The following is a 17,066-nucleotide window of genomic DNA, read 5'->3' as shown; positions in this document are numbered from 1 at the left end:
TTTATATTATCACTTATTTAAAAAGAGTATATGAATGTTGTAAACTATTTCATATTAGATATACTAATATCACAGCTTAGCTGTATTCTATATTTTTAGATTTATTGTGTTCACTGTAATTATTGTCTGTCCTATTTCCATTCAATCCAAAAACTGAACCAGATTAAACTAACTTCAAAATTAAAACTATATATAGTTACTATTGTAAAACTTGAATCTCTGTGTTCACAGACATAATTTCATCAAAAACGATTTCATGCTGAAGGCTTCTTGTTTTGCCTGTTTAGCCACCACAATGAGAACTTGGTATTTTTTTTACAGCTGCATGTGACTGTAGAGCACTCTCTTCCACTGCACGCATTATCAATATCCTTCTGGCATAATTTGCATTTTGCAAAGCTCTCTGAGAAGGATCACATAATTCAAAATAGATATTTTTCTTTGTCTGGCCACCGAGGTTGGAATCAGAAGCCAGCCATTTCAAAGCATACAAATGACTAAAATTGATATTTTTCTTTGTCAAGCCACTGAGGTTGGAATCAGAAGCCAGCCATTTCAAAGCATACAAATGACTAAAATTGATATTTTTTTTTGTCAAGCCACTGAGGTTGGAATCAGAAGCCAGCCATTTCAAAGTATTCAAATGATTAAAATTGATATTTTTCTTTGTCTGGCCACCGAGCTTGGAATCGGCAGCCAGCCATTTCAAAGCATACAAATGATTAAAATTGATATTTGTCTTTGTCTGGCCAATGAGGTTGGAATTGGCAGCCAGCCATTTCAAAGCATACCAATGATTAAAATTTAAACTGCTGATACATCCAGGCTTCGTACAATCGGAAATTCAAAACGTACGACTACGCAGTGGCCCGTTTGGAAATTTCCATTCTGGCACAAACTTAGCGAGATAAAGTTTGTTTTAATCTTTTTCCTTTTTGTTTTGTTTAAATCTGTAAAACTAAAACTCTTTATTAATTCCTTTTGGTTTCAAGAAAATCCTGGCGTTTCAAGGTCCATAAACAATATTTTGAATTTTCAAGGCCCTGAGTTAAAATTTCATTTTTCAAGGCATTTCAAGAGCCCCTACAGATCCTGATCAAGAGCGAGCAAGACACAAAATAATGAGTACAGTTCAAGGCTCATGTCATTTGACATTGATCAATCATAGATGTCCGTCTACTAATCTTCCTATCGCCGATGTGTAACCATTTGGCTATGTACTCAAACAGTTTCCTTATTTTCTATTTATAGTAACTGTACATGACATGTTTCCAAGAAAACTGACAGGTTTCTTGAATTTGAAACCTTGTGTCAAAAATTAATTATAGTATGATACACACTTATGCAGCAGACCAGTCTATATTGAAAAATCATGGCGCCAAATATTATCAAGTGAAACTGGTTTTATTGAAGTGACTCGTTGATATTTATAACTGAAAAATGTTAGAGGAGAGGGATTTTGTTAAACTGAAGAATGTGTTGCATCAGTAAAAGGACAAATCAATAGCACTTTACAAATTTTGAAAGAGGAATTCTACAGTAATATAATACAGCATTCGGAATTTGTGGACTTGACTTTATGACCTTTGAGCGCAAGTTAAACATGATGTAGACTAATTAAAGTGAATGTTCTGTATAAATAATTTATCATTTTGTTTTGTGTTTGTATTATCGTACTTATCCACATGGATTTAGCCGATTTTTGACAACAATTTTAAGTAAGTGCAGATCCAGGTTAGTAGCAGAAATAAATGTTATGTTTTTCATATAGTTTTCTGGAATTATGACTTGTAATATTTAGATCACTTGTCTATGCTCAGATTGTGCATTTTTGCCACTTATATTAGTAATAATTACATTTATACCTCTTGGGGAGGTTAGCATGAATGAGCTTACAACAAAGCAGTTCAGGTTCACATTTAATTTAATTTTCCTTTGATCAGGTGGTATCCATGCATCAGGATCTTCGGGTACCCAGCTGACTGGTTCTTAAAATTTTGTCATCTCTAATCATATGGATGGAAAATTTGACAAATGCCATGATTGACTTGCAGGAACCAATGATCCAAATCCATAGGGTCCAAACAGAATAAATCCAATGGTTCATTACAAAACATCCACTGGTTCATAACAACAACTGGTTAATTACAGAATAAATCCACTAGCTCATTATAGAATAAATCCACTAGCTCATTACAGAATAAATCCACTAGCTCATTATAGAATAAATCCACTAGCTCATTATAGAATAAATCCACTAGCTCATTATAGAATAAATCCACTAGCTCATTATAGAATAAATCCACTAGCTCATTACAGAATAAATCCACTAGCTCATTATAGAATAAATCCACTAGCTCATTATAGAATAAATCCACTAGCTCATTATAGAATAAATCCATTGGTTCCTTACAAAATAAATGTAATGTCTCATCACAGAGTAACTCCACTGAATAATTACAAAATATACAAATCTAAGTCTGCATATTTACTCAAACTGAGCATATCTGTGAATACAGGGAATAGAAATTCTACTCTGTTTGCTCATATATATTCTTCACCCAAGAGCAAAAAAGGCAGCAATCTAAAACCTGCAACTGCATAAATCCTGAACAGATCAGGGTCCGCAACATATATTCCAATCAAAATTTCAAGCAAACAGTATACCAGACACTGATTTACCAGCATAATTGCTGGCACATCTGGATTTATGCTCTACAAAGTCAGGGACATGTAGTGTCTCACTGGACTGTCTCAGCACCAAATAACTTGTGTTGCTGTGCTGTAATCCACCAAACCAAAACAAATCTACAACCTTAGGTACGAGTTATATCTTGGTCAATAGGGTATTTACCAGTCAATTTATTTTCTATTTCATTCTTGCATTATTCTGCATGTTTTGGCTGGTTAAGGACTCACAGTACTAATTCAGTACCCATAGTAAACCTATGCAAACACCACGATATTAAAAAATCAATAACTTAAAATTTTTCAGTGCTCATGATCAAACCTATATTTATCAGTATTGATGAAACCTGGATGTCAGCTTCTGTGTAGAGGAAAGGATATCAGCCACAGTATTTTCTGGACCTGCATGTGTTTGAAACATGTGCCTTCAATTCCGTACCAAAGAGTCAGGTGCAAATTTTAGTAATGAGTGTTCCAAACTCAAGACTGTTAAAGGACTGAAATTCCATCAATAAAACAATGTCTCTATTTTTTTTTCACTTACAACTAGGATAAGCTCTCAAAAGATTCTTTTTCCTACAACATAACTTACATTATTAACCAATCATGGTCAGCCTAACCCATATATACTCTATTTAATGTTCACCCATTTCCAGGCTGGTTCCCATTTTTCCATACCATTAGTACTGTGAGTCCTTAAGATGTGAGCATTTTTCTACCATAAACTTGTTAAAAAACAAACAGTAAATTGGCATCTTGTGGGAGTACAATCTTGTTTTACTTATATCACCCCTCTGGGGGCAGTCTTACCCAAGTTACGGATGACACAACAACAGGAAGGATGCCGCACTGATGTAAAGGATGAAACTAGGTGAATGTGTGCTTTTGTCATCAGACTGGCAGAAGTATCATGAGATTAATGCAACAATACATAAATATCTTTGCCACCCTTGCATTCGCCACAACAATTTTACTACAAGGTGACACGGTCAAGTCATGAGTTTCTAGAAACTTTCAATAAACAGCAGATATGTTAGATGTGTGCAAATATTTGCCAGAGCACCCCAGAAAGACTCCTATGTCCTCAAGTTCTAAATCTTCCCTCATGTTATGGCAAACATTATCACACAGTCATCTGTGTATGATCACGAAAGCAACAACTTCCTCTAATGCGTCAATGGAGAGAAATCCAATTGAAATACTCACAGGTATATTTCTCTTGCAAGTTAATTTGTTTGATTTATCTTCAAAACAATATTGAAAGAATATCACACAATTCTGAGTGAAGCAAGAAACTTCATATAAAAATGTGAATAAAATGAATATAAAATTATTCAGTGATTCAAGAAAATGTGATGTCACCAATTCAGCTCTACCTCATTATAACACCCTTCATTATAACACATGTATAAGTATTCAGTACAGCTATGTAGCAAAAAGAACACAATTAAACCATAGTACTTAAATTGGTCTATCAAATGCATGACACTATGGACTGAAAGAAAACAAAATTAAGCTTAATACAGCATCTTTATTTCCTAGATAAAATAATATTATTGGATAAAGTTAAATGCATAAATACCATGAAGTGAAAAGCTATGTTTAATTTATAGCACTAAAATGATTCCTATATCTTGATTGTCATTGTGTTTATTTCCCCAACAAACATACACACATAGAACTTTTTATTATTTTAATATACTGTAGTTCAATAGATGTCACAGTTGGCAATAATGGATTCCAACTACCTTTGATATTGCTGGGGTTTTTCTTCTTCTGACAAGCATTTTGTTAGTTTTCTCCTCCCTTATCCCCCACCCTGGCCAGGGCAAACAATATACATACATGCAGTCATATAATCTGCAGTCATATAATCTTCAATCACTCTTGCTATAGTATAATTCCATACAATATTCAGTCAGCAGTTACATGTCCCAACTGCTACTTCATAATGAGGGACAGCTGTATATGGAACATGTCCCAAATTCTACTTCATAATGAGGGACAGCTGTATATAGAAGATTATAAATATTATTTTACTATGAAAAAGTCTATTCAGCCAGCCCAAACAGTTTGTTAAAAAGTAGGAGAAAGGCTTTTATAAGCAAATATATTTTTAGTAAATCCAGGGTCTATTTTAACAAGATGCATTCAAATTGGACCTTCTATTTTCATATTTGCTACACTGCCTTTACTTCAATAAATCCCCCTTTATGAATGGGGAATTCCCCACCCCCACCCACCCCAAGAACAATGCTCAGTTCAGAGCAGACCTTCAGAATCCTAAAGTTATTAATTTTTAATATATCATAATGAAATATGATATTCAGTTTTAAGCATAACCGTCAAAAGAATTTAAATATCAAACAGACTTGGTCCATGAAGATTGGAATTGGCTTTAATATACACTCATTTTGTAACAAATTGAAGACATGAATAAAAACTCTGGTTTTTCTGACAAAATGTAATAAAGCTCTAATTTTTCCGACAAAAATGTATTCTTCTTTATGACTGTAATAGTTGAAAAGGTACTAAAAATTTACAAATAAAAATGTTTCATCTGTTTAAATAATCTCTGACATAATTTTAAGTTACATTTGACATCCCTTTAAATAACATATGAAATCACATTAAATAACTTCCAACATCCCTTTAAATTACCTTTGACATCCCTTTTAAATTATAGTTGATATCCCTTTAAATAACATTTGACATCCCTTTCAATAATGTTTGACACCCCTTTCAATGATGTTTGATATCCATTTAAATAATATCTGACGTCCCTTAAAATAACATTTGGCATCCATTTAAACAGCACTTGACATCCCTTTCAATACCATTTGACATCCCTTTACAAAATGCCTGACATCCCTTTAAATATTTATCATCCATAGAAATGTTTGACATTCTTTAAATAGTGACTCTTATAAATACACTTTCACCCTTTAATAACATTTAACGTTACTTTAAATAACATTTGACACTCCTTTAATCAATGTCTGACATCCTTTCAATAATGTTTGACATCGTTTCAATAATGTTTGACACCCATTTAAATAATGTTTGACATCTCCTTCAATAGTATTTGATATCTCTGTAAATAATGTTTGACATCCCTTAAAATAATGTCCAACATCCCTTTAAAAAACATTTGACATCCTTTTAAATAATGTCTAACATCCCTTTACATTACTTTTTCACACTGATGAAGCATAGGTAAAATTAGCAAAGCTGGTGACAAGAAACGCATGTGGTGCAAGGGAGGTAACTCGTATAAATACACTTTCACCAATTTCATTAGTAGGCTGGAAAGAAAAGGTAAAAGTAAAGTTCAAGGAATAAAGTATTGTAAACGTATCTATTTTTATGATTTTGTAAAATAAACTGACATTTTGAATTGTAATTAAATTCATGGACTGAGGAAGGGCTGCTACTGTTTCAACAGTTTGGTTCTGGCTTTGTGGGGTTTAATGACATTTTTCAGCACATGATAGCATATATATAGTAGTTAGTAAATTTGGTCGGGGAAGAACCAAGGAAGAACCAATGAGCCAAAGGAACCTACTGGCAAGCTTTCCCACAAACCCACACTGGTTGAGCCAAGATTTAATCTTGCACAGACAGAGGTGACATGTGTGCATGAACTACAAAGGGGGCCCCTTTTTTTGATACAAGCACCATGTTCATGAGGTCTTTAAATTCACTCATTATAACAACAAAATTCATTAAAATTAGTACCCCACAAAAACTAGTACACATAAAATAATAATTTCTCAGTGACTGACAGCATCTTGTGTCTAAAATGTGGTTTTAAATAAGGTAGCGACCACCTGAAAGTGATGTGGCATTGACAGACCTGACAATAAAGTACAGAGATTTGACAAAGTTTCCAGGAAAGTTACCAAAGAATATAAAAGGTGGAGGAATGAAAAATAATACAAAATGTTCAAAGTTGAAATTGTAACATACAATAAATTATTCTAAGAAAGCAGGTTGTAATGAACTAGTGAACAAATCCAAGGACTGAAAATAATATACTATTAACAGCTGTTGCTTTTCTGATGACAGCACACCCTCATTAAAACACTGTCTATGGAAGACGGAGTATACTACCTTATACTGAGACCACCCTATAATGAAACACGTTATACATATAATCCACACAAAGCAGAACCACCTTATAGTGAGACTGCCTTATAACAAAGTACATTATACAGTACAGTTTCACTACAACACGGTCCATGGATGCCAATCAGACTAGTGATTTATAATCAAATACATGATATGGTACTCCCTCATTATTTTGCCCATGTCAGCCATTGAGTATAATGCCTTAAAAAGAGACCACTGCAATGTTTACCAACTTTCTGAAGATGAACACATGCAGTAACCAAAAAACTGCTGTGAAACTGAACTGATTCTAAACTCAACCATTACCCCAATCTACACATAAGACTGACAGCCATTTTATGTTAATTGGTGAACATATGATGCAACATGTTCATATCAACATTTACCATATTACATTCTGATGTAAACTTTACTTTTCATGGAATGTGTAATCTCATTCTCCCATAAAATAAAAATGTAAATATCTGCATAAGATATGGAAATTATCAAAATCCAGAAGATTACATCTATGTAATTTGCTGTGCATCTTTCACTTTTTATTGTAATAATTCAGTTTGCAAGACATGTCTTTTGGCTATGCACACAAAGAAAAAAATCAATAATGCAACCAGACTTACTGCCTCAATATGCACTTAGGTTGCATTGGTAAGCTCATGCTGAAACTGTTCAGTGAAACTTTTAATAGCATAACAACTGAAACTGAATGTTACTCATCAAAGGTTATGTTCTGAGAACATCCTTTTCAAATGTAAAAAATGCAGTGTAAAGAAATTTTTTGTCAACATTATTAGTAATTCAACATGTTGTATTGTATTGTGTCAAGTGAATTACAACCAATTCTCATCAGCTTTATCCAAATGTAAAAGTGATTCATACTTCAAGAAAAGAATTAAAATTAAAAAATATCCTATCAAATAGTTCCTGATGCAGAGATTTAGAAAAATATAATTTAAGTGGTTTGGGCAGTTCCTGTATCACTGAAAGCCACATGTCCATTTACAGAGTTATCAATTTGACAATACCGACAGGTAATATACTAAACTAAACCATTTACACACATAAATGCTGCAGCACTGGACCACCTTTTAAGTATGCAATACACATAATTTCACTATAAGTATACAATACACATAATTTCACTATAATTATACAATACACATAATTTCACTATAGGTATACAATACGCATAATTTCACTGTAAGTATACAAAACACATAGTTTCACTATAAGTACACAATACACATAATTTCACTACAATTAAATGAAATTTAATTAAACGGGATCAATAATTGTACTCATTTTGTAAATGAACTGTGTTATAAAGAAGGGATATATAGTGAGGGAGTGATGTACAATGTATGTAAGCATGCTAACAGAGGAACATGGCTACTGCGAATGTCCAATTATTATTATATCTCAAACGACTGTTTGCAAAATTGGATATTGATGGCATTACTCTCTGAGGAAGCTTTGCGTTTCACGAACACAGTTATTTTCCTATACTTGTATACTTACGGCTGTTATGTCCTGGCTCCCCTCTGGCCACATGGCTTTTATGAGTTCATCTTTACTGTCAAAATAAATAAAAGATCTGTTCCTGATTCATGTTCTTTGTGAAACAAAACATTAAAAATCATTGACCTCCATTTTAACCTTGATGAATTATATTTTTAAAATGAATCAAATACTACAGGTGCTATATTACCAAAATACTACAGGTGCTATATTACCAAAATACTACAGGTGCTACACTACCAAAATACATCAGGTGTTATATTACCAAAATACTACAGGTGTTGTATTACCAAAATACATCAGGTGTTATATTACCAAAATACTACAGGTGCTATATTACCAAAATACTACAGGTGCTACACTACCAAAATACATCAGGTGTTATATTACCAAAATACTACAGGTGTTGTATTACCAAAATACATCAGGTGTTATATTACCAAAATACTACAGGTGCTATATTACCAAAATACTACAGGTGCTATATTAGCAAAATACTACAGGTGTTGTATTACCAAAATACTACAGGTGCTACACTACCAAAATACATCAGGTGTTATATTACCAAAATACTACAGGTGTTATATTACCAAAATACATCAGGTGTTATATTATCAAAATACTACAGGTGTTATATTACCAAAATACTACAGGTGTTGTATTACCAAAACACTACAAACAAATTGGAGTTTCTACCACTTCATTAATTTTGCTGTTTGTTTACTGATCAACTTATATGAATATAATGCACTAACAGAAATGATCAAAACATAGCCATATCCAGTGTACTGATGCACATCAGAGTATTAGGCATTCAATTCTGAACATTTCATTATTACTGGATGAATTAAGACACGTGTCAAACTCAAGGCCCGCAGGCCACATCAGGCCCAGCGTACAATTATATCCGGCCCGAGAGAGAATTTTAGGCAAAAATATTTTTTAATGGCCCTGCGATATAAAGTGCAAATCAAATTCCCTAATTAGCAGCCTTGCCAAACATCCAGCTCTGACAAATTGGCATAAGAGCGAAAATGGGTATGCCAATGATTTTTTATTATTAAAACTTTTCTGTTTTAATTTATATTAATGCTTAAAAAAGGTTTAATTTTCCACTTATTGAATGTTTATCCTGTTCAGCCCGCAACCTTACGTGTGATTTGAGTTTTGGCCCACTGAGCGATTGAGTTTGACACCCCTGAATTAAGACAACACAGAATATGTTGACAGCACTCTTTTGCTCAATTATTTCCAATAATATTAGCTTTTGTTGTTGTTGTTGTTGTGGGGTTTAACGCCATTTTTCAGCACGATAGGCTATACATGGCGGCCAGTATTAATGGTGGAGGAAGAACCCGGAAAACCCCGGAAAGAACCACCGACCCACGAGAAGCTACTGGCAAGCTTTCTCACATGCCCACATTGGCTGAATATTATTAGCTATAAATATCTCTGATGAAAATCAGAGCAAAAAAATTTATCAAGCTGAGACTTTCATTCATCCCCTCTCTCTCTGTCCAGTCTTGCTCATGTTATCCCGTTAAATGGCATGTGCACTTTAAAATCTGTATATTACTTACTCCAAGGTGTCACAGGCATAGGTGTAGGTAGAAAATGCAATAATTAAGTCATATTTTTATGTTTTTATAGCAGTTGCCAGTTCTTTCAATTAGTGTGGTAATACAAATTGCAGAATTATGAAATATTAATTTACCAACATCTTTTATTCTCCATATTCATCAAAGAAGTCAAATTTATATATTATTAAGCTGTCCCTAATGATGCCAAAGTACCTTCCATGACAACCATCTGGTACACATCAAGTGACTCAACTAGACTCATGAATAGTTGTTGTAATAATAATAATGATAAAATATATAAGTACAGTCTGTAAATTACACAAAATATCAAAGTACGGTCTGCAAATTACACAAAATATCAATGTTCAGTCTGTAAATTACAAAAAATATTTATAGTCTGCAAATTACACAAAATATCAAAGTACAGTTCATAAATTATAAAAAACATCAAAGTACTGTCTGTAAATTACACCAAAAAAGACTTGGAAATTACAAAAATAGAAGAACACATAAAATACTGCAACAAATGTGGAGAGTTACCTTGTATACTTTTGTATAAAGTAAGTCCAACTGCAAACAAAACAGATTCTGATCTGCTGTCACATAATGTACCAGCGGACAAGGGTCTATAATACTTGTTCATATGATAAAATCTAACAAACTGCATAGACCCAGATTTCCTAGTGCATTATGGGACAACAGATCTGGATCTATGCAGTTTGCAGATAGAACAAACTTAAATGCAAGTACAGTGTGTGTGTGTGTGATTTGGATTTTTAATGTAGCTTTCAATTTTTTTAAAATCATATCGCTACAATGTCTGCAGTGTGACAGTTTATATTGATGTCTAGCACTGGGGCATCATTCTGCAGACATGTACCATGATGTCATAGCGTCACATTATCCTGACACCAGGTTGACCAGTCCTAACACTAACCTCTTAAGCAAGACAGCTGTAAGTACCATTTTTGTAAGTCTTTGGTATGACTCGCCAGGGAATTGAACTCACGACCTCCCACATCTGAGGCGCATGCTCTAACCACTAGGCCACAGGAGCGGTCTAAATGCAAGTACATGTAGTTTTGAAAACCACCTCTGTAATATAATAACTAATATTTAAGTGCAATGAGTGGTCTTATTTGCAAGGTTTTTCCATACTCATCTTGAATTTTATCTGCTCTTGCTATTGGTTTAAAAAAAAAACTGTATGACACTATCATTATTGGTGCCAATTCAACTTATAACAGAGTAAATGCAAAAATGTTTTCTCTGTGATTCTGACATATATGTATATACCTGTTGTAAAGTAGTCGCTTGAAGTCCTGGAACAATGTATCCTTGTTCTTGTCAATGAATCCAACAACTGAATATGAGACATCGCCAGCATAATGGCGGATCCTAAAGTCACGGTTGTGCTCTAGTGTCTTATCAGCAGGTGAAAGCTTAAAAAAACATAATGTACAAAATAGATTTAGATGGACTAATACCTGGTCCTGAATTATTTATATTGTTAAAATATAACATGCATTGAACTATTATATATATAAAAAATGGAGAGCAATAAAAATATGAATCATAAATGTTTACATTTTTTTTTGAAAATTGCATGAAGTCCCTCAGCAAATGAACTGCAATTGTCAGAAGGTAATGTTTACTTATCTTGTCATTACATTTTAAAGTTAACTATGACAACATATACTAAATTAAACTATTTAAAGCCAAAAGCCAAGGCTGATGTGTAAGACAACATAAATAATATGAATCAGCTCAATAAACACAACAATGTAACACGTACCAAGTTGAACAGATGACAAGATCTATGAAAACAATCAAAGACCTCATTCAACCTTTCTAACCACCAAGATTATCCATTCACATGGAGTTGCAATAACAAAAGTTTTCAGTATGGCTGAACTTATAGGTCAGCTTATGCATGGGTCACGTACTTTTTTAAAGTTTTACCTCATCAGTTTTGGGAGATTGGCTTATATGGAAGTATATACAGCAAATAATTGCCAAACATCAATTGTGATGTATAAAAGTCTATGAATAAAAAAAAGATTTCAAATTGGAACATGAACTGTTACACCCGTACTAAAAAAACAACAGCCATACTACATAAAAGTTTCACAGAGAGCTAATTCTACTTTAAACTTATTTTAGTTCTCAATCTTGTCATAGTTAATAATTATCAGTGTGCAATGCTTGATAACAGGTTGTGAATGAAGGTCATAGAAGTCTTCCTACAATACATGCTGTTTATAGCGAAAGAAATACAATTCAATTTTCAAACATTGCTCTTTGACATAAGGAGAATACTGGTAATTAGTTTAAGTAAAGAAAATGCAAGGAAAAATAACACAAACATTTACAATAGTATGGAAAAAATCTGCAAAAATAAACATTATCAGAAATGTTACTTATTACTGATCCATGAGTAAAGCCAGTAAGTTGTCTTTGTGATTGTCTTCAATTAATTCTGTATAAAATCGCTGCTCAAACAATAGCCGACATGTGTTTCTTCTTTAACTGCATACTCAACCAAGCAGTAGACAATGCAGTGATTGATAAAAGATTCTTACAATTTAAAAAACATCAAAAAACGAAAGCCGCCAACATATCTGCTGGGCTTGGCGGTGTTATTAGATGAAATCAGTTGACAGGTAAATAATGTCCACTTTATTAACTGGAAATTGAAAAGGTATGGAACTGTACATGCGTTCAGCTTAAAAATCTTTATAAAAGTATTTTTCACATGTTTCTTTCGATATTCACAAAGTCTGAAGTAAAGGTTATATGCACACTGAAAGCATGTGTTATTTGTTAATTATTCTTGTTGTACTCATTCAAATGAATAGGCGTACAAATGCTAATTATTGGAAATTTACAATGGATATAGGTACACAGAAATGCATATAAAATTTTAGCAGTATGAAATTTGTACAGACACCGTTCATAGAATGTAATGAACCATACATGTGCTTCATTTTTCTTAACATAGTTTTGCTGTTAATTTTTCCCAATGAATTCAGGCACATAATGATCTGTGACATACTTACTGAATAGTTTAAACATGTATGCAATTTTTGCAATGGAATTACATGGATTAACTGCATGCCACGATGGTACAATATCAGACTGTAAGTAAATGGTGTTAACACACTGTTCATGCTATATATTAAATGTTGAATTCAGATACAATGATCTGTGACAAAATTATTGAATATTTTAAATCTGTGTGCACTTTTTCAACGGAACTGCTTGCATAAGGGATGAACTGCATGCCACAATAGTAAACGGTGTTGATACCCTATTCATGATATACATTAGACATGAATAAACATATATGTGCCAATGCATTGTTCTCTGAAAAAAGAAAAATGCTGTAAAACCCCACATTAATGCAACCCCGCTATTAATGCGATCCTGCTATTAACGCGATCTGATTTTTTGGACCCCAATTATCACGTTATAGTGGGGTTCCACTGTACCAGTCAAATTTCTGCTATAGTTTCTTTTTGCAAACAGCTACCTGTGGTAAGATTCCCCCCATTCCATTAATAATTAAAAACCTGCTTAACCAGTCATTGAGACCTCAAGTAAAACTCTCTTGGAAAGGTCACTCAGCATGACTTTCATGCTGACCGAGTGAGCCAATTTGATGTTTTCTTTCAAACACAGCCTTTTATCAATTGATAGGTCACTTGGTTCATTGATCAAGTAATTTTGTTGATGCATATTCATGAGAACTGGACAAATCTTATCTCAGGCAGCCATGGGTGAAAAAAGAGCTGAGAGGGTTTGTGCAGTTGGCTTGTGAAAATGTGACTGGTGTGAATGAGGTTTCTGTCGTTTTTTCTTAACAAGTTATTTGCATTTCTAAAAGAGTTATTTCTATAGTTATTGTAAATATTTGTGTATTTTGTTGCTTCATCAATATTAATGCTTTTAAAACCTGCACACACGGCTAAACAAAACACAGTCTGAGGTCTCCTCATCTGTTCACCTTAGTAAATAAAAAGAAATACTAACCTTCCAGATAAGATATTCAGCAAAAATTTAATTTTCATTAGCACATAAATTATTTTAACAGTTCTAAAAGTAATAACCTTTTGATGTTAAAAAAGAAATGAAAAGAAAAATGACTATACTCACAGCTCTGCAAGTGAACCTGTCACTTTTCAGTTTCTGTGTCATGGCTGACAGGAACATCTGTAAAATGGTCAGAGAAGGGAATATAATAATCTACAATGCATCTTTTACTAATTCAAGCAAACCATATTCAAACAATCCAAGCACCATATATAATCACCTACATGTTCTCCTGATTAATCTGAACAAACAACAGCGACCCAGAACTGCTGGTGCATTATGTGACAGCCAATATGGATATTTGCAGTTTCCAGTGAGACTGGAACTCGACTTATAAGCAAGTATAGATGGCATTAATGTGCGTTTTATTAAACTCCCTACTGTCTGTGTTTTGTGCAATATTCAGAGACAGCATTGTTAATATATATCTCGGAACAATATGCCATCACTACAAGCACTGGTCATTTTTATTTACTTTCATGGCTTTCATGGCCGTCATTACTATTATGAAAGAAATACTGTCACAAAGTTGATACTAAATTGTACCCGTAGTAACGAGTGTAATTAAGCCATATGTATAAATACAACATGGGGAACATACATCCTGTCTGAGGTGGTGGGCAACAGAAAACCATCCAGAAAAGGTAACTGTGACTAAATGGGGGAAAAACATCACTGATATCAAGTGAGGCTAAGAATCCATCCATATTAGGAAATAGTAATTTCCATGTACTGGTTGTGAGATACGTACAGGAAAAAGGTAATCATCATGACCAATACCATGCATAGGTCATCACAGAGTCAGGACCATTGAATGAATGGTCCAGTGCTGGTCTCTGATGCCTTCAGAGGTTCAGTAGGGGAAAATGTGTAAAGTTAAAATCTAGAGCAGATCCGCTGTGTGTCCATAATACAGCCTGGGCTGGAAGTAGTTTTGCAGATGTCAGATGCCACCTACATCTTGGGTCTAGAACTAGGTATGTTAGGGTGACAGATCACTGTAACCAGAACTGGTGAGACTTGGCAGTAGTCAAGATGATGCCATGACTAGTTGTAACTGGCAAATAATACATTTGGTGCTTCTCTATGAAAGGGAAGAGCACTTGCCTGATGGCCATACTGATAATTAGACTAAGTTTTGGAACATTTATTGTTAAAACATGCCAAAAGATGTGGCTGACATCTTTTTTCACTGAAAAAGACTGGATGTGTGGTGGTGCAAGGGCCACTCCTGTATTACAATATTTCATGCGATTTTTCCATACCTTTTATATACTGTTGAGTCACAAAAGTCGTAATTAATGGACTGTAGTAAAAAAATTGACCATTGAAATTGGTTCAACAAATCAAGTCTAAAATCTAAAGATTAATGTGCTTACAAATTAAGCATATATTTTGACATCCAATGGATTTTAAAGACATAAACTTGGTGTTTGTTTTTATTCAATGTCAGTGTGGTTGTGGTTATGTGAGTGTTTGCATGCATGTGTATGGCATAGATATTTGGTAATGTTAAGTCTACCAACTATTTCTTTCTTTGTAAGTGTATTAAATGCTTTGAAGAAAAAAAACAGCAAGTTAATTTTTTAATTTAGATTTGAATTTCCAATCATTTCCAATTGGCTTATGTTGTTGTTGTTGTAGGGTTCAATGCTATTTTTCAGCACAAGATAGGCTAAAAATGGCAGCCCCTATAAATGGTGGAGGAAGAACCCAGGAAAACCCCAGAAAGAACCACCAACCTACGAGAAGCTACTGGCAAGTATTCTCATGTACCCACACTGGCCAAGACAGAGATGCGAACCCACGCAGACAGAGGTGAGATGACAGTGATCCGTAATGGTGAGCGCTTTAGACCACTCGGACACTCGAGGACCCTCCAATAGGGTTATATCAAAAGACAGCTTCTTCTCAATTGGATAACATCAAAGTTTTGTTCAATCATGCACAATGACCCCCTTTGGGACCTCAAAACACACTTTTGAGTCTCAAAAACCCAACACTGTCTGGGAATATGGCAGGTATGGCCAAAATGACACATTTTGGGTCTTTCAGACCTTTAATTACCATGCATGTACGAAGATTAATCCATTTTATCTATATATAGAGCTCATGCTATAATCCATCGTTATTTCTTAGGTTCAACTCTGAAGACAATAAACACGGTTTTTTAATCAACATATTTTATTTGAATTAATTTTATGGACATGTGCTACTGGACATATATTTTCAATCATTTTTTGTTTCATCAAAGGTCTTTTCACGTTAAAGTATGGTATACTGTGTAGTACCAAGTGTTAGTAATGAAAGTTTGTCAACCAGTGACACCTTTTGTTCTTGTCATCAAAAGCTTTAAATTCAAAGTTACAGCTAGCATGAGCAAAGATCAAACCACATGCCACCTAAGAGCACATGCACTTACTGATAAAGGGTAATCTTATTTGGTGGGAACGGAGAGGTCACTGAATGGAGAGGTCATTGCAAAGAAAACAGCACAGTATACTATATAAATGGTCATTCTTGAGATTTAAACTAATTGGAGTCAATATGGATAGAAATATTATCAATATTTAAATATAAATTAGTATATATCCCTGAAAATGAAGGAGTATGGTAAGTAATTTTATAATTTCTATTTACTATGTTATTACTGTTTTCTCTCTGAAAAAAAGCCACACCTAGAAAAGGCAGTATGTTACATTAAACAAAATAGCATGAAGAATGCTCTCTCTCTCTCTCTTATATGTAGGCAGCATATTTTATTTGTATAAAGAGGTTCAAGAAGAAAACTGATGGAATACCCATATCCATGTCATAATGAGTCATTTTATAACTTGTCTATTCTCATATACACATACCTAAGCAAATTTTAACAACAGATACTAGTGCATATCGCATTAGCATAACTATGTCTGATGCATGTGAATTCAATGCTGATGATTATGTAAATATCTGGGAATCCTTCTTGACTTCAGGTCCTGTATTTCCTCATGTGCTATCTCCTCCCCAAAATGATTATTTCTTATCTTGTCATACTTTGAACAAAATATTAATTTTTTC

At 33.7% G+C, this 17,066-nt stretch overlaps 1 protein-coding gene across 1 annotated transcript in view; it reads right to left on the bottom strand.

Moving 5' to 3' along the window:
• The window catches only part of LOC149776206 (unconventional myosin-Id-like), a 148,158-nt gene that overhangs the window by 60,005 nt on the left and 71,087 nt on the right, over positions 1 to 17,066 (bottom strand). Inside the window, exons 11-13 of the mRNA XM_089942541.1 lie at positions 14,070 to 14,126; positions 11,211 to 11,356; positions 8,335 to 8,389 (exon numbers count right to left, since the gene is read on the bottom strand). Of these exons, the coding sequence (XP_089798667.1) occupies positions 8,335 to 8,389; positions 11,211 to 11,356; positions 14,070 to 14,126 (258 nt within the window). The remainder of the gene's footprint in view (positions 1 to 8,334; positions 8,390 to 11,210; positions 11,357 to 14,069; positions 14,127 to 17,066) is intronic.

The sequence above is a fragment of the Sinohyriopsis cumingii genome, chromosome 18 (assembly GCF_028554795.1).
Source record: "Sinohyriopsis cumingii isolate HCF-2022 chromosome 18, ASM2855479v2, whole genome shotgun sequence".
NCBI lineage: Eukaryota > Metazoa > Mollusca > Bivalvia > Unionida > Unionidae > Sinohyriopsis > Sinohyriopsis cumingii.
Note: the sequence above shows the minus strand (reverse complement) of the source record. Positions and strands in the feature narration are given on the sequence as shown.